At 39.9% G+C, this 21,897-nt stretch overlaps 1 protein-coding gene across 1 annotated transcript in view; it reads right to left on the bottom strand.

The window, feature by feature from the left end:
• The window catches only part of LOC130706699 (ELKS/Rab6-interacting/CAST family member 1-like), a 237,652-nt gene that overhangs the window by 171,976 nt on the left and 43,779 nt on the right, over window positions 1-21,897 (bottom strand). The window contains 4 exon segments of the mRNA XM_057539401.1: window positions 8,887-8,913; window positions 8,916-9,056; window positions 13,405-13,560; window positions 18,782-18,856. Of these exon segments, the coding sequence (XP_057395384.1) occupies window positions 8,887-8,913; window positions 8,916-9,056; window positions 13,405-13,560; window positions 18,782-18,856 (399 nt within the window).

Raw genomic sequence — 21,897 nt, 5'->3', positions numbered from 1 at the left:
TACTGAGCCCGTGTGCCACAACTACTGAAGCCTGTGTGCCTAGAGCCCGTGCTCTGCAACGAGAAGCCACTGCAATGAGAAACCTAATTTTTTAAAAAAATAGGTAATATGGGTAATGACTCACAGAGAGAATACCAAAACATCAGGAAATATTATTATTACCTTATATCACAACTATATTATTACATCAATAACATATTGAAACTATATTATATCAAAACAATAAGGTATCTGAGAACCAGTACTGTATGCTTAGTGGCACTTACTGCTCAATAAGTATTGTGGAAAATTTCCTAGGAGACCAGTCTCATTTGAGACTGATATAGATAAGCCATCATGTACTTACAAATTATGTGGGACCACGCTGGAGAGGAAAAACATGTAAATAAACAACATTCCACTCTGCTAAACTCTATTTCTCTCAACCACTTCAATGCCACCAGTCTCACCAAGCCAGAAATAGGGGAAGCCGTCTTTTCAGGTCCCATTTATAATTCGTCAGCACAAGTTCCACTGCCCCCTCAATAAACACTCTTGCACCTGGAATTTTCCTCTATTCTACTTTAATTAATGATACAGGGTAAACCTTATTATATTCTGGAAAGGTCCACCTAAGAACTTTCAAACTCTGAAAATCTTATTTCTGAAACACGGTTCTTTCCTTTCTTCTACACCTACTAAATCTACTCTTTGTCCATAGTATAACCTCTGACCTATCATCCCTAACTTTTTGTTATTCACCTCCATTCTGGTTTTATTTGTTTTTCTCCCAGCCTGAGCAATCATTTCAAATACAGCCTCACATCATCTTTTTTTTTCCAGTCAGGTTTATTTTTACAAACCTTTAGTTCTGTATTAAACAGTTTTCTCCATTCTACCCTCAGACTTCTGAGCCTTCCTGCACATGGTCATGTATATGCTTGCCAAGCACATACACAGTATATCAAAAGTCCTCAGAATTCTATTCTCAAGCATCGTATTTTCTTCCCTTGTATTTTCCCTGTGGAAAATTTCAATTTCCCATGGTAACCGGCAAAACCGGTACTTTGAGAAGAAAGCAGACCCAAGATCTCAAAGCTAAAAAGAAGTGATGGAGCATGGATTTAAGATTAAATGGTCTGTCTTCAGATCCTAAGCTCTTAACCACTAATTCTGTAAGATTTCATATATGTAAAATTCTAGAAAATGCAAACTAATTACAGTAACAGAAAGCAGACCGAGGGTTGCCTGGATATGAGGGAGGAAGTGGGGAGGAGAGAAGAATATCAGGGAGAGGCAGAAGAAAGGGGTTACAAAGAGGTACAAGAAAACCTTGGGGACAGGTGTTCTTTATCTTGACCGTGCCATTGGTTTCAGAGGTGTATGTGCCGAAACTTACCAAACTGTACATTTTGAATATATGCAGTTTATTTGATGTCAATAAATTTGATTTTTTTAAATAAGCAAAATGAGAAAGCATGGTATTAGAACAGGAATAAACCAACAGACGTTTGCCACAGAAATGCAAGCCCAGACACACACACTCACACCATTTAGTGACCCACACACATATAAACAGAGGTGACACTGTAATCAGTGAGGAAAGGACAGAGTATCTGATAAACTGTTTTTAGACAACTGGCTACCCATACTGAGGGAGGGGGAAAGAACCCTGACTCATATCATACACAAAAATGAATTCTAGATGAATTAAAGCTTTATATATAGAAAGCAAATCTTTAAAACTTTTAGAAAGAAAGATACTGTTTAAGTATCTTTTAAGACAGGGCAGCATGGAAGGATTTTTTTTTTTTAAAGACCCAGAAGGGATACATCGTAAAGAAGAAATACTGGTAAAGCCAACTACGTTAAAATTCAAAACTCCTACACGTCATTTACCATCTTAAAATGTTTTAGTATTTTACCTATATTTTAAGTGCCTGAAATAGTTCTTAGTACACATACTACTAAGGAAAATAGAGGCATATTTATACTAACTTTTTTTAAAAAATTTATTTTATTTTATTTATTTTTATTTTTGGCTGTGTTGGGTCTTCGCTGCTGTGCACGGGCTTTCTCTAGTTACAGCGAGCAGGGGCTACTCTTCATCGCAGTGTGTGGGCTTTTCATTGTAGTGGCTTCTCTTGTGGCAGAGCGTGGGCTCCAGGCACACGGGATTCAGCAGTTTTGGCACGCAGGCTCAGGAGCTGTGGCTCGTGAGCTCTAGAGCGCAGGCTCAGCAGTTGTGGCGCACAGACTTTGTTGCTCCACGGCATGTGGGATCTTCCTGGACCAGGGATCGAACCCGTGTCCCCTGTATTGGCAGGCGGATTCTTAACCACTGCGCCACCAGGGAAGTCCCTACACTAGCTTTTGAAAATGTTGATATTTTGTGAACTGGTCAAAATAAATATGATGCAATACTGAACTTCAAGTTTCAAAATGTATGACCATTTACAATCACTCCAAAAAAATTAAATACCTAGGTCTAAATCTAACAAAACATGTATAGGCTCTGTATGCTGAAAATTACAAACGGCTAATGAAAGCAACTGAAGAAGACCTAAATGAGTTCTTCCCATGAATAGTATATGAAATGGAAACTTGACATGTGTAAAGATAGCCAATCTACTTAAATTTTTCCTCAAAGATGAGGAAAACGAAAGGATTACTCAGCAGTGACCAAAAACAAAAAAAGTGTTTTACTGACAAACAGTAGAACTACAATAAGCCAAGCCCAGCGAATCCAAAAGATGTTACATTACAAATTTCCAGTTTTGGTGCCTGAATTCAGCACTAGAGAGCTCAGAGCAAGAATTAAAATCCAATGCAGAACAAAGATGGAATACATGATCACCACTGAGTTCTCCAATGGTCCTTTCTAAAGTGCAAGGTGACAAAATTCCTTAAGTTACCCCCAGTTTTCCTTCATCTACCTATTAAAATCAGAAACACTCCACTATGCAAAGAAGGAAAAAAGGTCCAGAAGGGAAATGTCAGAACAGACTGAATATTTATTCAATAGGGAGAAAAGAACTGCCACCACAGAGCGAAGATTCTTGTGAATAGGAAATTCAACGACCAGGCTGTCGAGATGCCAGAAGAACTCACTGACCCTGATCCACCTGGCGTTTGTTGAGGCTCAGCTCCAGCCGGCCTACGTGGCTACTAGTCCCATCTGACAGCATCAGATGTGGCTCCTATTAGTGAACCCACTGCAGGGCATCCATCAGCCAGGGCGAGTCAAGAGGGAGCTCCTTGAACCCTCTGACCCGCTGCACAGTTAAAGAGGTCAAAGTCTTAGAAAGTACACATGCCAGAAATCTAAAAATAAATAAATCTCATGCCAAGTCATTTCTACCTCATTCCTACATTCTAGTTTGTATTCTGTATACTATATATTCCACTTCTAATTTGTATTCTATATATCCCAATAACCACAAGCAAAAGAACAAAGCAACTCACCTTAAAAACATTTTACCCAATACCCTTGAAATACACTATTAAATTCTTATTGCAGAAGTCAAAAGCCCAGACATTTAAACCTGTAGATAAGCTTGAACTGCCTTGTCTCTCAGTTCTTCTCAGCATTAATTTCAGAAAAATGAAAGGCTTTCCATCTGTGGGTCAGGAATCAGAATACAGCAGGAAAACGTCCCTCATCACTTCTAAGTGTTTCTCATTCTGATGGGACCAATGTCTCAGGATAGTAACTGTGAGGCCTCATATTGCTGCTTCTTTACCAAAAGTACCCAGATGCCCCAGCTGCACTTTTACGTTAGATCCCTGACTCTGCTAAGTGACCTGGAAATGGGCCTGCACTAACCACTCATAAATACCCGCATGCCGATTTGAGGGAATGTCAGGTATGAGACCCACAAGAATTGGTGACTGAAAAAGGTAAAGAATGAAAACTCCTGTTATAAACAACAAACCTTTGGTGTTACTGCAGTGGGAAATGCAGGTTTTCATATTAAAAATATTTCATATCACAAATATTAGCCACAGAAACTACCCAAGCCCACAGTCTAATTACTAAGTGATCTTTTCAATTCAAATCACCTGTGTACACTTTTTCTTGATCTGCTTTTTCATGCAATGCAGAATTTAAATGGGCTAGTCTGGAGAGCTGAGATAAAAATAACCACAAAAACCACTTTGCTACTACTAGATTAATTGTTCTGAATTCTACACTGATCTTTTGGTTTGGTGTGAACTAAATTCAGAGTATAATTTTGCGTGAGGTCCGTATTTTGCAAACCACAAAAAACATATTCAGGAAAACCCCTCACAGACTAGCAGGACACACAGTCATCACCCTAACACCATTCTTGGCAGGAGGAATAAGACCTTTTTTACTCACATCAACTGAGCTGGAGGAACAGCATCTAACCAGCTTGCCAAGCATCAAGGTCTGTGGCAAACAGGTTATGCCAACTTCAACAAAATCAGAAGGTTTTTCCTCCACAAGACTTTCTCTACCAAAGGACATGAACAGAAAAATAGCTATCTTGCTGTTTTGGCCTTTTATTTCTGACCACAAAAGTATTAATTATCTCAACCCATCTTAACCTTCTTTTGTTTTACATCAATAAACAGATCTACCTAAGAGCACATTAGCACTAGTAACTGCATGCCAGTGACAATGGCATGTTTCCTATAATTCCTCTTTTGCAATTATATGACTCACTGCCTTTCTAACTCTCTGACCACACCTTTTCAGTTTTCTTCACTGGATCCTCTGTCATTTCCCCCTCTTTACATCTCACTCGATACAACCTTCCTCTGGAGAAACCAATTCATCCCTAAGGCTTTAGCCACTACCCCCATAATGACAGCTTCCTAATATTTATTCCTAGCCTATTCCTAGCCCCAACCAGTTCTAAAAACCTGAGATTCTAACAAAAGTTTCTGCTTTCACTGAATATTTAGTTTAGAATGAGCTTTTTTTGTTTTAATCTTTTCTTTTAAAGGACCATTAAAGATCACCTAATGTGGTCACACATAAATGTAAGTTAAATCTGAGTACTGTCTACTATATTATTTTCTGCATTTTTCCTGTATTTCATAAATTTTTTTTTAAATTTATGTATTTATTTATTTGGCTGTGTTGGGTCTTTGTTGTTGAGCGTGGGCTTTTTTTTAGTTGCGGCGAGCGGGGGCTACTCTTAGTTGCGGTACGCGGGCTTCTCATTGCGGTGGATTCTCTTGTTGCGGAGCACGGGCTCTAGGCGCGTGGGCTTCAGTAGTTGTGGCACATGGGCTCGGTAGCTGTGGCTCACGGGCTCTAGAGTGCAGGCTCAGTAGTTGTGGCGCACGGGCTTAGTTGCTCTGCGGCATGTGGGATCTTCCTGGACCAGGGCTCGAACCCGTGTCCCCTGCTTTGGCAGGCGGATTCTTAACCACTGCGCCACCAGGGAAGTCCCCATAAACTTTTAAAAAGGTAAATAATCTAAACTACTCCTAATTTTAAAGCTGAGGAAATCAAAGCCGAAACTAAGTGACTTGCCGAAGATCACTAAGTATAATTTCCTATCACCACATCTCCCACTGTTCCCATCTAGAAAGGAGGATGACTGAAGGGCATTGGGTCATGAGGCTGAGAGTGTACACAAGCAGACCTTTTTAAAAGGCTATTTCAACTGCACTGAGTTCTGTCTGACATCCCAACAAAAGGTTGAAGAGCTCAGAGAAACTTGCAAAAGGCCACAGGCAGAGATGTGTCATTCAACACTGCACAGTTTATCTGTACAAAGGTGGGGAGAGGGCTACAAAGTTATCATCTAAAAAAACCAGTGGTGATATTTTAAACCCACTGATATTTAATATTCACCTCCAAATTCAGATGAGAACTTCATAATTTAAAAAATCTATTCTAGCCACATTAAACATCTATTCTAACCTTAGGAAGTTGGTATTATTATTATTCTCAGTGACAGATGAGAAAATGGAGGATTACAGAGGTAAAATAACTCATCCAAGGTCACATAACTAATAAATGTAGAAGGCTATTTCAAGCCTAGGTCTGACTCCAAAGCCCATGCTTTGACCACAGTGCTACTAAATCCAGACCACCTCTGTGAAGGTCAACCGATTAAAGGAGATGTTCATAAAACTGGAGCAATTCCATAGATACTATACACTGCCCAACACAAAAGGACCTCATTCCATGGACCCTGAACAGGAAAAACACCAGGTCTTTTCCCACATCCCGTTTTTCCTTCAAGAATTTTAAAATTAAAAAAACAAAAACCAAAAAACTCCTGAATCCATGTTCTTTTTCATATGTGCTTAATTTTGTGATTTGAGAGCTGGATGACAGTCTAGGGTAGCTTCAGAGAGGAGGATGAGATCGATAAAGAGCAATTATAGGGGGCCTCCCTGGTGGCGCAGTGGTTAAGAATCCTCCTGCCAATGCAGGAGGCACAGGATCGAGCCCTGGTCTGGGAAGATCCCACATGCCGCGGAGCAACTAAGCCCGTGCGCCACAACTACTGAGCCTGTGCTCTAGAGCCTGCGAGCCACAACTAATGAGCCCGCGTACCACAACTACTGAAACCTGCAAGCCTAGAGCTTGTGCTCTGCAACAAGAGAAGCCACCGCAATGAGAAGCCTGTGCACCACAACAAAGAGTAGCCCTTGCTCGCCGCAACTAGAGAAAGCCCGCGCGCAGCAACGAAGACCTAATGCAGCCAAAAATAAATAAATAAAATTATTTTTTTAAAAAAGAGCAATTATAGGAACAGAAAGATAGCAATTACAGAAATAGGTGAGAACTTTCAAAGAGCTGGTTCAAACTGTCTTTTATGGGATCCAACAGGAGAAAGCTGCTTTGGAAAAAGTGAGCCTTGTCAAGTGTCACCAGGGTAATTTAAGAAAAAATAGCAAATCCTGATAAACAGGCATATAACATTCATATAATCACCCCAAATTCAAAAGGAAGTTAGCTTTTCTACTGTTATCTTTTAGAATGAGACCCTTATATTTGAGCAGTTGTCCTAATAACTTACAGGGGTAATTGCTGAAACTCAGTTAGTCCTAAAAACAAATATAAAAACCATCCAAGAATGACCACAAATACAGTCTTTGTTCTCTATGGTACAAGAAACCAATCACAAGCCCATCTGTGTGAGACCTAGCTAATAAGAACACTATTTCAGAGGGGGGTACAAAGAGAAGGATGGGTTGCCAAGGGGAAGAAGTCATCTATTAGACGGTGACAAGCTTTTAAGTGTTTGCATTATCATTAACCAACTGCCTGGTTCCCTGGTTCCCACACCTGCCACCTCCATCCAAAACTATCACAGCAGCACTTGGCAACAGGCTCAGCTCCAAAACACTGGCGCCCTCTTCTGACCCTTTTGTAGTACTGCATTCATGCCAGGCACTGATGTGAAAATCTCTAATAAAGCCACAAATTAATAAATTTGCAGGTAACATTTTCCAGATAATTCTGTATTTGCAATTCCCTGAATAAACCTTAATTTAGCTTGATAAAAATGTTAAATAGCAGACCTTCTACATAAAATTTATGCCAATGAAAAGAAAAGCAACAATGTTCTCTTACCGTTTTAACAGTTTACATATATTAGCTGATAGTATTACAAGAATTAGAAGGATGCCAATAACTGACAGACAAAGACCTTACTATGTGCCAGGCACTAGGAGTGAATAAATTAGTTTAATGCTAACAACCTAATGAGGCAGGAACTCCTCTTCATCTTACAGGTGTAAAACGAGGCACAATGAACTTAAGTAATGTGCCCAGGGACCCTGCACCTGGTAGCAAGTGGTAAAACTGAAGTTCACACTCAGTAACTGTGACTCCAGAGCCAGAGCCTTATCTACCCCAAAATATCCCTCTGAGGTATCATGATAAAATGAAACGTGATCAAAATAGAAAACGTATAAGTTGTAAGGAAAATTATAAATACATCATCCAAATCTCTCATTTTCAACAAAATCCCTAACTGTAAAAAAATAAAATACTACATGAAACATTTTGGTCATTTTCCCATTCCCCCTCGCTTGAAGATTCTGAACTTCTGGGTCTAAGATGTTTTTATGCCTTCTTTTTACTACCCATTCCTTTCTTCATTACACTATGCCTTTATTTATCTATTATCTTGTTCTTTAAAAGAAAAGAAAAAATTAATCCATACTATACACTTTATTTTTCTTCTATACAGCAGAACTGCTTACCTATTCCCACCTAAATTCTCTATTTCATTGAGATCTTTAGAAAATATTTTCCTTAAGACAGTAAATCCAAATAGCATCATCAATTCCTTCTCATTGCAAATATGATAGATTCTCATCTGCCTGGAATTATTTAGTGTGTTCCTACCTCTAATCAAGGCTGGCAGACTAGATAATCTTCTAATATTTCTAAAAATGCTAACTTTATTTTCAAACAGGACATGAAGGCACGTGTCTAATAATCTGCAGTTCAAAACAAGATTTATCTCAAACATTTCTAGATTCCACAGTTTGCCTACTTAAAGCTATTCATAATACCAAAAATTAAGGACACTTAATAACCCAACACAGGCTGACCAAGCTCACTCCCATTCATGACTGAAAGATTTACCACGGGTGAAAACAAATGCTTTTACAACTATCGTTTCATTTCGTAACATTCGTTTAAAGTCTACTTAGAAGCACAGACTTAGTCAAAGTCTGAAGTATCAAAAACATATATTAACTGCACCGGTTTAATTTGTTAGATACAAGAACAATAGAAACAAGATGGTTATAGTTTAGTACTATAACTGACCACATCGCTAAAGAATCCATCCTAACATTATTCATAGCTCCCGTATCTCAACACAACAAGAAGTGCACAGGTAACACACAAGAATAGGTGCCAAGGAATGGGCTCCGTGCAAATCCCACACCTCCTTTTACCTCGTTCTGCAGGATGGCAGCCCTCGAGGCTCCTTAGCAGTCAAGGACTCCTTCAGCACTTCAGTGTGTTGCTTGCTGTCTGAGAACTGGTTGGTGAGTGTTTCTAGCTTTGTCTGTAGGGCTAGTAGTTCTGTGTCCTTTCTGGACAGCTCCTGCTTCACCTGACCAATCTAGAGAAGAAGAAAAAGCAGTGTAAGGAAGAAAGAAATAAAACCACCACCTCTGATCTGGATCTTTGACAGATCCACGTCAAGATATACAGCATTAACTTTATGACAGGACACAATTCATCTTTTTGCACCATCTAATCTTAGCTGACCCCCCCCCCACACACACAAAAACAAAGCTTATTCAACTAATAGCAAAATTTCCAGTTTTCATTTATTGTCTCCCCTAAACTTTTGAAATCCATTGGAAAAGGAATGGAAGAAGAAAAATCCCAATTCACTTAGATGACTATGAGACAGCAGTAAGCATCTGAACACGACTAAAGCAATTTTCATCTTATTAAGTCATAAGAAACTTCAAATCATACAGCAGGATTAGTGTAGATGGAATACAGAAAGAAAAAAGAAACTTCCTACTATTGCTATTTAAACTCAAAAGCTGCACATTTATTTTTTCATTGTTTTTTTTTTTTCATTCTCAAATGAAAGTGTACATAAAGTCCTTCTTAAAAAGCCACTTTAGTGTTATAAGGCATTATAAACAAGTGCTTTCTAAAAATTATACAATTTTGAGGAGTTAGGGGTACTGACCTAAAAGAAAGATTCCACCTACAAAGTTATATTACGTACAACATGTCATATCAACTAAATGGATAAAAGTATATAACCTAAATAAAGAACGCATAAAATCTCATTCTCTAAGAATCTACATGTGTAATCAAATTTGAATTACTCTGACAGAGTAATCCATACATCAACAGGTGCCACTCACTCCCCCAGAAATTTTTCTCATCTTAACTTAGAAAACATTTAACATCAAACATCTCCTTTACATTTCTACCGTGTTTCTAAGAATGTTTACTCTTTTATTCTAAATGTAAGCCAAATTAACAGAAATCATATCTGTTTTTACATTGTATCTACTGCCTAAGCAAGGTAGCTATGCACTCAAATATAGACTCTTGGAAGTATAAATTTCACAAGAAGTCAGTAATCTCAGTACCACTGATGAAACAAAAAATACTTTTTAAAAAGTTGAATGTATCTAAAGTATTTTGACTGAAATAATCTTAGGCATAAGGGACAAAGTTTTTGAGAACAATTTCCCATGAGAAAGTATGAAATAAATTTTACTGTAATTAAAATTACTTTTAAGGAGGACTAAAAATAAACTTATAATTTACTGTTCTGTTTCATCAGGAAGACAAGCATTTTTCTCATATGCATGAAATCTCTACTTACAAATAGAATATTCATTCATTCAACAAACATTTCTGTGTGCTCACTGTATGCAAAATACTCGCAGCTGCTAAGGACATCACTGGAAGATAGCTGTAAACAGCAGCTACTTCCATCCTGTAACACAGATACGTACCCAGGAGCTGCCACATACTGTAATGGTGTAGCATCTTTCATGACATCCCTTTACCAACATCCCACCCCTAACAAACAGAATGCACTAAAAACGCACTGGTGGTATGAATGAATAGTCAGGAGAAACGTTCAAAATGTTCTCACCTCATCAGCTAAAGAACTATGGCTTACAGATTACTCAAATTTCCAGCTACCTCTAGACCATGTGATCAAAAATAAATATAAAATCTCAGTTTCCTCATCATCTGCATTACTAAATAATCCTCAAATAATGCTATACTGACCATAAAGACTGAGAAAAAGAAGAAAATATCCTAAATAGAAGAGTTTAGAAGCACAAATTTTCCTTAAAAGTTAGGAGCGTAAGGCTTTTGCAGTCAATCCCATGTGAGAACGAACGAGTGTGTCTTCTTGGGTAACTACCTCTCTAAGCCTTGGTTTCCTAATCAGTAAGATGGAGAAAGCAAACCAGTGCCACTGTACTGCGTACAGATTAAACCAAAAAAATGTAGAGAATGTTTAGCCTGTTGTTCGACACAAAAAGAAATTAATAATACTAGCTGAGGAAAAAAAAGTTATAGATCAACTTCTCCTCTAGACAATACATGGTTACAACAAACCAAATTGGACCCTTTTAGGCAAAATATCTCACTTTTCTATCTATACTATAAAGTGGTCCATAAATAGCAAACACACTAAATTAGCACAAGTGGTTTTTTTTTTTTTTCTTTTAATGCTGCATTCCAGTCTTATCCTACCGTAATTTTCAGAAGCAGTTTTTTTCCTGACACTTGTGAGACAAATGTGTGCACAGCCTAGTATACGGCAGTGGAGTGCAGAGCTTACCAGCACAGGTTCTGGAACCAAATGGCTTGCGTAAAAATCAAACTCTGCCTCTTACTAACTGTGCTTCCTGAGCACCACTGTGTTACCTCAGCTTCCTTATCCATAAATTGGGTTGAGAATATACCTACTTTCGTAGGTTATAAAATGCTTATAATAAGTACTCAAGTGTCAGCTATTTTATTATAATCATTTTATCACAGTTTGAAATGGAATTTCAAGTTCTCTAGACAGATGATTGAGCTACTGAATAGATTTAGAGACTAAGTTTCATGCTACCTCTAACTGACCAGATAACTAAATAAGCTAATCACTTCTATACATCTGTTCCAAAGAAAGTAAAATTTGTTGCAAAATCACCTATCGGGGACTTAAAGATGATGTCTACATATGAAGGTAAAGCACTTCACTCAAGAAATCAGATTCAAATAAACCCTGGGTGATGGACCTAGAACATCTGCACATTCTTTGTACCTAAGAAGAGAAAGAGACCATTCACATAAATCAACAAGTTTCTGGCTAACAGGAAAGGAGTCGAGAAAAAACAGCTTTGAAGCACCATCCACACAGTGACAAAGCAACAATAAAAAACCAGGGACAGGGCTTCCAGAGCACATGAGGGCTCGCTGCACACAGGGTGGCACGTGGGTCAAACCGGTGAACAGGAGTCAGTTAAAGAGCAGAGCAGGCTGGTCAGTGCTAGTCCCGGGCCAAGCTGCCGACCACAGAGTGAAAGTGTGAGCACCCAGAGCCAGAGCAGCAGGGTCCCACTGTGGGATCACTGCACGCAAAGGGTAAATCTTTCGGCAAAGACCTCTGCCTGAAGACCAGCCGCTCTCTTTTTCAGCTCCTCCCCTTGAGCCTCTTTCGAATTTAGCTCCTCCTTCAGTTGCTCTACCTGCCACGACATTGTTATTCTTTTTCACTCATGTGTCAACTTAGGTCTTCTTATTATCTGCTTTTGAGCCAGAGCAGTAACTGGAAATAACAATAACTCATATAACACAATCAAATCTGTTCCCCTAATTTCCTCTTCAAAGGACCCTAGATGGGCTCACTATTTTCACAGGGTAATGGACTGAAATGTGCTAATCAGCAAATGGCAAGCAGAGATGATATTTTATTTTGTTCTCAAGTTAGAATGATAAATCAAAACTAACAGAAAGTTGGATATGTGAATTTTTAAGTTCTAAAAGTTACATGAAATTGGCCGTAGTCATTGATAACAGAGTCTTAAAATAACAGAGGAATATTCTACTGACTTATATGCAGGTATGGGTATCACAGAAAGAAGCCAGAAACTGTATCATTAAAGGAACAGTTTTCATTTCTGAGAAATTAGGGAACTAACACAATTGGGATATAGGGGGCAGGGGGAGGGGGAGGAACACTTATTTTCTAGCTAATATTTTATAATTGAAATTATGATCTTTAAAACACCACAGACCTGATAAACTGATAACTGTAATAAACTAAGTCCTCCAATTTGCCTAAAATAGTTTATAGGATCAAAATAAATGCCTTTGGCTCTAAAGAAGGAATACTGTGACTGAGGTTATAATACAGACTGATATGTCTCAGCGATGCCTATCCTACTATACATACACCCCAAGTGCACGTGGGAAACAATAAACCTGATACACATGGGTCTTCTCCAAGGGAGAGCGCAAAGGGCTTTCCTTTAGGGAACTGTGTTTGAAGGGAAAACACGATTTTATTTAAGCCATTTCAGGAAAAAAAAGGAGAGGTGGATTCAGTCTCTTAGGCTGAATTTGACTTCTAAATTTGTTCACAAGACATAGAGAACGCGATGTTTCATAGAGTGAGAAAAACTCATCTGGATGTAATCCTACTAATCGCCTCAGAAGTACTGGTAGACATGAAATGTTAAACTGTGATAATACACACTTAGCCTCATACAAGTAATTTTCTTTGAAGTGAAATTTGAAATAACTATACAACATCAGTAATTCTGACTTTAGTTCTGGGAAAGTTCTATCTGAAAGAATTACGGTACAAGTATTCTTCCCTGAAGCCTGATAAAACAGCGTGAGGTCCATCATCACTAAAGAAGTAGGAACATGCATCAATTTTTCAAACCCCATTTAAAAATTACGGTATCACACACCATGACCTTGTTTTTCATAAATTTAGAATGGCTCCGATAGACCTCCATTTGCCTCATTTCTTCCTCTCGTTCTTCAGTACTCAAAGCCCCGTTCGATTTCAGCATCTGAATCTCCTCTTCCAAGTCTCGGAGCCCACGCTCCATAGAGGAAATTTTTGAATCCTGAGGACAAAGGAAGATTTAGACATTAAAGTATTCGCAAAAAGTCAAGAGAGGTTGCACAAGTCTGTCTTTACAGAGGTGAAATTTAATAAGATAAACAAATATGTAGAAATATTGCAACTGGTGCCTTGCTTCTAAAATATATCCTTCATGGCCATATGGTGGAGAGGAGGAGGACTGAGATCTATAGTATGATTTTTCCTCTATCCTTTCCTCCGCACCCTTTTGATTAAAATTGAGAGTATTAACGAAAGAAGTAGAAGCAATGGAAAACTAGTTAAAGTTTCTAAGTACTTTATGGTCAACAAACTTCTAGTGAAAACATCTGTAATATTAACAGTAAAACCTTTTCTAGCTATAATATTTTATCGTTTTACTTGACCCCCCTAAAAGGCTTATTTCTGCCCCCAAAGGAGTGGGGAAAAGAGTAAGAAGGTTTCAAAGATTTACACAATAATGCGCATAACCCTTATCTACAATAATAAAGATCTGATAACGTCCCACTGCAGAAAAACAAAGGGATGAATAATTACGTTAACAGTTACACTTTATCACACAGTGGTCCCGCCTTTTCCACAGTTTTACTTTCCCTGGTTCTGCTTTCTGTGGTTTCAGTTACCTGAGGTCAACTGTGGTCAGAAAATATCAAATGGAAAATTCCAGAAGAAAACAATTCAGAAGTTTTAAACTGTGCACCGCTGTTCCAATCAACATGATGAACTCTCACACCATCCCATTCTGTCCCACCGGAACGTGAACCATCCCTTTGTCCAGTGTACCCGCGCCCGTTAGGCACTCACAGCAGCCATCTCGGTTATCAGATGGACAGTCCTGGCATCACAGTGCTTGTGTTCAAGTGACCATTTTTACGTGACAGTATTTTATTTAATACCGTCCCCAAAGCACAAGAGTAGTATGCTGGCAATTCAGATTTGACAAAGAGAAGCCGTAAGGTGTTTCTTTTAAGTGAAGAGGTGGAAGTTCTCACTAAGAGAAAAAATCATATGCTGAGGTTGCTAAGATCTACAGTCAGAACGAATCTTCCAGCAGTGAAATTGGGATGAAGGAAAAAGAAATTCGTGCCAGTTTTGCTGTTGCACCTCAAACTGCAAAAGTTACGGCTACAGTGCCTGACAAGTGCTTAGTTTAGATGAAGAAGGCATTAGATTTGTGCAGTAAGATACTGAGAGAGAGAGAGAGAATGAGACCTATTCACATAACTTCCATTACAGCATGCTGTTATAACTGTTCTATTTTACTATTAATTACTGTTGCTAATCCCTTACACATTGTGCCTAATTTATAAAATTAATCATAGGTATGTATAGGAAAAAACATAGTATATATAGGCTTTGGTACCATCTGTGGTTTCAGGCATGCACTGAGGGTCGGGGAACCTATCCCCTGCAGATAAGAGGAGGCTACTTACTGCATTAGTAATCTTACTTATTCGCTATACTTCACCATGCATTTCAAATATCTCATAATGAGTTCTGAAAAGAAACGGCACTGTCCTTGTAAATCAGCATCACCACGAATATCACCTCCTAGTACAACATCCGTCTATACTCATTTTCTTGGTTTTGTCTGTCACAGTATCTAGTTTATCCCCAGATTACCTTAGATGTCATCAATTACAGAAAAACTCCTACAAAGAATAGATACTTTTACATCTATAGTTGCATATGCTTATTCACCTAAGAAGTAAAGACCTTAAAGAGCATAAATTCAGTATAGCTTTATTTTATTTGGAATTTTAGAGAAAACATTCCTTTAGGAAGAAATTTTGAGACTGACTTCCTCTTTTCACTTTACCTCAAGCCTGTCTTGACTGACTTTCCTTGTTATCTGAGAGTATGCCGATAAGAGTTAAAGGATTTATCATGAGACACTTACAGCTAGCTATTTTTAGGTTCGGGGGAGAGGCGAGGGCTGTACTCCTCTGACTTGCATTGCATTACGTTTAAAAATAACACAACGAAAATTTTCTTTTACAAATCTATTCAAATGAAACTTACATTTGGTTCAAAATTAAACATATTAAATTAACACAGAGACACTCTAAACCTAAACCAGGATTTTGATTTACTCGTTTAAAGCTATCCCGGCCCATGAAGAATAAACAAATAAACGGCTTCAAATGCACTATCTGAAAAGCCCAACACAGACAGAGAGGCAGCTCTTGACCAAATCAGACACTCACTATCAAATCATGCACCATAAAATCTGCACCTAAAAAGGGACCATAACTGCAGCTCTGAAAGCCATGAGGCAGAAAAAGAACCTGCCAGGCTACTTTCTGGGATGAGGCCAGAAAATTAACGCCTGATATGTTGGACTAGTTGTAGCACCGACCAGTACTCAGGCTGGGTTTATTTGAGGACAGCCCTTTCCAAGGAGGTTTCTTACTCCTAGAACGTATAATAACTAAATAAATAAATTCTTTATCATCTTACTACTCTATACTTCCCCAGCCCTGGGTCTCCCATCATTAATCAACCAACCCCACTGAGTCCACTGAAATCATCTTTTCCTTGTTAAATTTCCCAAATGCTCAACTTTTTTTCAAAAGTTGTCTCCCTGCTCTAAGTAAACCCAGGCTTTCCCGAAGGATATAATTTCCCCCAACGCTCTCCATTGAAGTTCACTAATCCACCAGCATCACAGAGTGGCAGGGAGAAGTGTGGGCATCCTCCAGGTTCCTCCATGCTGCTCCCATTTAAAGCTCACACTCCTCTTCACTCTCCCTCCGCACGGCTGCCATCTAGGGGCTTCCCCGTCACTCCCGCCCGCTGAAGAAGTCTTCAGCACCCGGCTGACAATAGATCTCTCCTTCAAATGCCACTCTTGCCATAATCCTAGGATTTCAATGTCCGAATTCCTTGACATCCGTAATGCCAACGCCCTCATCCTCCGGTCCATTTTAGCTATCCAGTTTACAAGACCACATCACCCAGGCCTCTCCTCCCAGGCCTGACACACCGTCACTCACATTAACTGCTGCTCTTGTATCTCACAGAGTCCTCCACCTCCCTAACTTCTACATTTTCTCCCAACCTGTCCATCCATTCTGAGTTCTCTTCCTTCCTATCCAGGCTACATTCCTGGACTCATCATCCCAACTACTCCTTCACCTCCACCCTCAACTCACTTGCATCCCAGTAATTCTGCCATATCTACCCAGCAAAACTCTAACCCTACAGCAGTCCAGTAATTCCTCCCTGCTCCTCCACTGCTAAAGGGAAAAGAAGAAGTTAGAGAAGGGAGAAGGAAGCAGAGGGAAGAAAGTGGGAGAAAGGAGGAGGGAGAGGAGGAGGAGAGAGAAAAGAATATTACGTCACCTTGAAGACAGCTGGGCTCTTTTATTGTCCACCATCACCTCCTTTCCCATTTCCCCCAAAGACCAGTCTAGGTCTTCATGATCCTCTCAAGCTCATGCCACACTCTCAGCATCTCAGCTCTTGCATCTGCAATTTCAACATAACATCCACCTGACCCCACTGGGCCACCAGAATCTCAGTCTCTTGCTTCTTAGCAGAATGGCTGGAGGTTAACACAACTTAAAATAGATCTATTGCCAGTTAAAACCAGTACACTTCCCTGTGCCATCAAAAGGCAAGCAAAATAATTGTGAACACAGGTACACTCGTGTGTTTTTAGGTTCCAACAGGGATCAGGAAATAACATGCACAAAGAAACTTGTGGGAAATGTGAATATGTAATTACACCTTTCTAGAGGCTGTTTACAAGATTATGTTCAAGACTATGAATTGTCTTAACTATAAAGAACCCAGAATCCACTAATTTGGTATTTGTTTGGTAAACCCTTTCCCCAGTGAGAATAAAGATGTATACAACAATAAAAACAAAGTTTTAAGAGGAAATCTTCTAAATTAAGAGAACCATTCTGATAACTGTACTTGAGAAGCATCTATTTACATAAAACTATTTATATACCAAAAACTAAAGACTCTTGCCACATCAACAAATATTAAATGAAGGCACATGATGCAAAACACCGTGTCAAATTTTTTAGGGGATACAAAGAAGTTAAAAAAAGAGACAGAGAGGGCAGGAGGGGGAGAGGGAGGGGTCCCTACCTGTAAGAGTCTTCTAGCTCTTGCAAGAAGGAATATGTTGTTAATGAAAATAATAATAGCATAGCAGCTAACACTGACTGAATGTTTACTATGTGCCAGGTCCTGTTTAAAGTGTTTTACTTGTTTTAACTAATTTAAACCACAAAAGAACCCATGGGATAGGTACTATTGTTATCACCATTTATCAATAAAGAAATTAAGGTATGGAGAGGTTAGGTTACTTGTTCTATGTCATACAACTGGTTAAATAAAGCCAGGTTTTGAATCCAGGCAATTTAACACAGAAGGCAAGCGCTTAGTCACCAATCACCATAACGTTCAGCCTAAAGATTTCTAACTACTCAGTAACTTCAAGCAGAAGTTTTCAAAGTATAGTCCGTGAAAGCCTGGGGGTGCCTCCTAGCCCTTTTGAGAAGTCAAAACTATTTTCATAATAATACTATGACTTTATGTGCCTTTTCCACTGTGTTAACACGTGCACTAAAGGTATAAAGGACAGGCAAAAGCGCTCGTGCCTCTGGACAACAGCGCCAAACCGTGCTAGCCGTCAGTGTATTCTTCAGTGTCAGCACTCTCAGACAAAAAAGAAAAATAAGAAAGAACATTTTTAAAACACTGGCTCACTTAGGAATGTCCCTGGTGACTTTTCATATGCTCAGCCCTTGAGTATGTATCTCTGTACCATGCTGTGTGACGACACAGGAAGGGGCCAGGCCCGGCTGCTGCACCTGGGTGTGACGCTGCTCCCAGGACAGCTCTGGGTGCTCTGTGAGCTGCAAGCCCAATCAGGTACTTTTTTCACGGAACCCTATTCTTAACTCGAGAGAAGAACTGACACACAAACTTGGTATTTGGCGGACATTTTCTTAAAAACAAATGAAATGAGTCATTTTAAGAGAATAAGGGGCCCTGATATCAAAAGGTTTGAGAACAGCTGACTCCAAGAAATGCTGGACAAGAGGAAACGAAACTGAAGTTCTTTTAATGTGTCATTTTCATTAAGTCTTACTATTTCTTCTCAGTCTACAAAATGAGCGAACTATTATTACATACCACTTTCTTAAACTCACACATTAAAATGTGAAATGACACATAAGATTCCTTAGGAAGTTCTCACTTACCTTCATTTCGATAACAGTTTGCAGAGCTTTAGTTTTGGCAGAATCAGGGGCATTCTCAAATCTCCGATGCATCTCCTATACAAGAGAAGCAAAAAAGAGAGTAAGTGCCCTCCTTTTCACTCTCATTTTTTCAAGAGGGGAGTGGAGAGGCGAGGGAGTAGTAGTTACATGCAAAGATGACTACCCCGGCCTTGTAAGACACTCTGATCCACTTTCTGTCTTCCTGACCTTTCCCTGCGGACCAGGGAGCACACAGACTGCATTCAGGCTAAGGGGTACAGGGGGGTCCCCGTCTCTGCACACCTGGTTATACACGGTAAGTCACAGAGACCCCAGCCACCACAAGAGGTGAAGCTCCAGCACATCCCCAGGTTGTGTGTCACTCTTCCACAGGACTCCAAGACATATTATCAGAACTCCAAACAATCCAAAAAGGGGATTAGAAATAGTCCCTTTTTAAAAGGAGAAATCAGGACTTCCCTGGTGGCGCAGTGGTTAGGAATCCGCCTGCCGATGCAGGGGACATGGGTTCGAGCCCTGGTCCGGGAAGATCCCACATGCCGCAGAGCAACTAAGCCCGTGCGCCACAACTAGTGAGCCTGCACTCTAGAGCCCATGAGCCACAACTACTGAAGCCCGCGCGCCTAGAGCCCGTGCTCCGCAACAAGAAAGGCCACCGCAATGAGAAGCCCGCGCACTGCAACGAAGACCCAACACAGCCAAAAAGAAATAAATTTATTTAAAAAAAAAGAAAAAGGAGGAATCAAAGTAGCCACAGTCCGCACTGCACAAAACAACTGAAAGCATTTGTGTTGGCAACCTCCTTTGCATAGCATCCTCCCCCAGAGCAACAACCACCGGGCTACCTACGATGGAAATCTCTCTCCAGAGGGGCTACAATCAGATAAAAAAAGAAGGTAAGACTGCTGAACAAGTTTTCTAAACAGTCTACAGGTAGCAAACGGCAGAAAAACATAGCTATGTTTTTCAATCCAAATGTCAGTGCGTTCAGGATCAGAAAGGAAGAAAGGAGATGGCAGAATATCACAGTTAGGGTCTTCAAGGATCACCCTGAAGTTACCAGACCTCCTCAGGCTATTTTCTTGTCAGATTCTGGGAATGTCTCTGAGTCAGCCAGTACTTCCAGAGTACCCTGGTACAGCCCCTAGTGATGGCAGAGAATACAGATGGATATTTTCCATCTGAACAGTGCTGGTGAAATTCTAGCCCTGCCCTCTGCTCTGCCCATTTGACATGTATATAGATGTTTACTAGGTCACTCAAACTTATTTCATCCAAAACAAAACTCGTGATTTTCTCCTCTTTAACCTAGCCCCTCCTCTGAAGACTGATGAGTCTCGCCCATCTCCTTAAATGGCATTACCCTCCCGGTGGTTCAAGCCAAACAGCACAGTGTCTCCTTTCATCCCTCCCACATCTTCACTTCCTACCACCTTCTAGAGCAGGTCCTAATTGTTCCAGCTTCAAAAGATTTCTTGAATTTATCATTTCACTCCAGTTCCAGTCTAGTTTGAGCCTAGATTACTACAACAGCCTCGAGTTAAGTTTCCTTTCATTTCCTATGTCCATTTTAAAGAAAGCAATGGTGTACTCTAGATAAAGCATCAACAAATCACGGCAATAGTCTGTTTTCAATCCTTCAACGAGTTTCCTATTTACTTCTCACCCTCTACAAGGTCAACACAATCTGATCATAACAGATAGAAGACTAGCCCTCCTGTCATAAACTATGTTAAAATTAGACAAAAATGCATAAAGCAACTGGAAAACAAGCAGCACAGGAGTATGATCCTTGAGAGAAGAGAAACTAACAAGGTTATGGTCCGGACTTGCTATCCAATATGTGATGCAGGGAGAGGAAGACCAAACAGAAAACAGCAGTCCCGCAGAGCTCAGAAGACAGATCAGTGGGTAAGAGTCCCAAAGACAGGAGAAATGTGCAGAGCAGAATGACACAGAGGAAGAAGCCAGCCAGAAAAGCAGCAGTGTCTGATCTGACAGGGGTCCCCTGGAGTCTTTGACCAAATACTAAGCCTGCAGGTACAGGGAAAGACTCCACAGTGTCAAAGAACAACTACCAGAGAGCTATGAGTTGAGCAACTACCTGAACTCACATGGGGCTGGGAAGAATTCAAGCTCCAAAGAGCCAGAGTGGAGAGAACATCAGAGGCACTGAGCAGAGACACCAGAAAGGCCACGTCTTAGGAGTAGAGACAGTCTAGCCCTGGAGGGAAGGCTACCTAGACTAGAGCCAACAGAGTGTAAAAGCAAGTCTCGTTAAGGATCGAGTTAATCCACAATTAACCCCTGCAAGATAAAACACTTCATTAAGACAGTAAAATGCAGAACACATTAATCCAGGACAAAATCTGAACACATTAGTTCAGGCCATAATCACCTCTCACCTGCGTTAAAACAACAAACTCATCAGTTACCCCCCAGCCTCCAGTCTGTCCACACTGAATCTATTCCCTACACTGTAAACAGGTGATTAATTGGGCACACAGATATTAGGGAAATTTCCAAATGCTTTACAGTGAAACTATTACAATTTTATTTTAAACTCTAGCAAGCTTATCAGCGATATATAAGGAAAGAAATCCATTTGAATAAAAAAAAATCCTCCTCTGCTAAGGAACTAGGGTGCACTTTAAACCATTCGCAGGCATAAAGCTTTCCTGTTAAGAGCTTGTAAAACCTATCAGTCCTAACAGATCTCCATTCAAAGGCCTGCGCATTAAAGCTCATCATGAACACCTCCTGCAGTCAGTGGGCTGACCAACTCCCCTTTCCCAGAGAGCACATCGAGCCTCTGACTCCTGCACCGTTAATAAAGGGAGAGGACTCTGGGAATAAAAAAGAATGTACCATTCAGACAAGTGTAAGAAGCCGAATGTGCTAGTGCTTGCTTTATTTCGCTCTTTTTAGCCTGAAAATTTTCACTCTACACAAATTAAAGAAAGCCCAGAGATTTATACAGGTAGAATTATCTGGATCTTGTTATACTGTCAACTGTGGTACACGGTAGAAAATGTGTTCAGTTCCCCTCACTGATTTAATAAAGAATAATGACTAGAGAAAGAAAACAAACAAGT

This window comes from Balaenoptera acutorostrata, unplaced genomic scaffold (genome assembly GCF_949987535.1).
Source record: "Balaenoptera acutorostrata unplaced genomic scaffold, mBalAcu1.1 scaffold_376, whole genome shotgun sequence".
In the NCBI taxonomy this organism is placed as follows: Eukaryota; Metazoa; Chordata; class Mammalia; order Artiodactyla; family Balaenopteridae; genus Balaenoptera; species Balaenoptera acutorostrata.
Note: the sequence above shows the minus strand (reverse complement) of the source record. Positions and strands in the feature narration are given on the sequence as shown.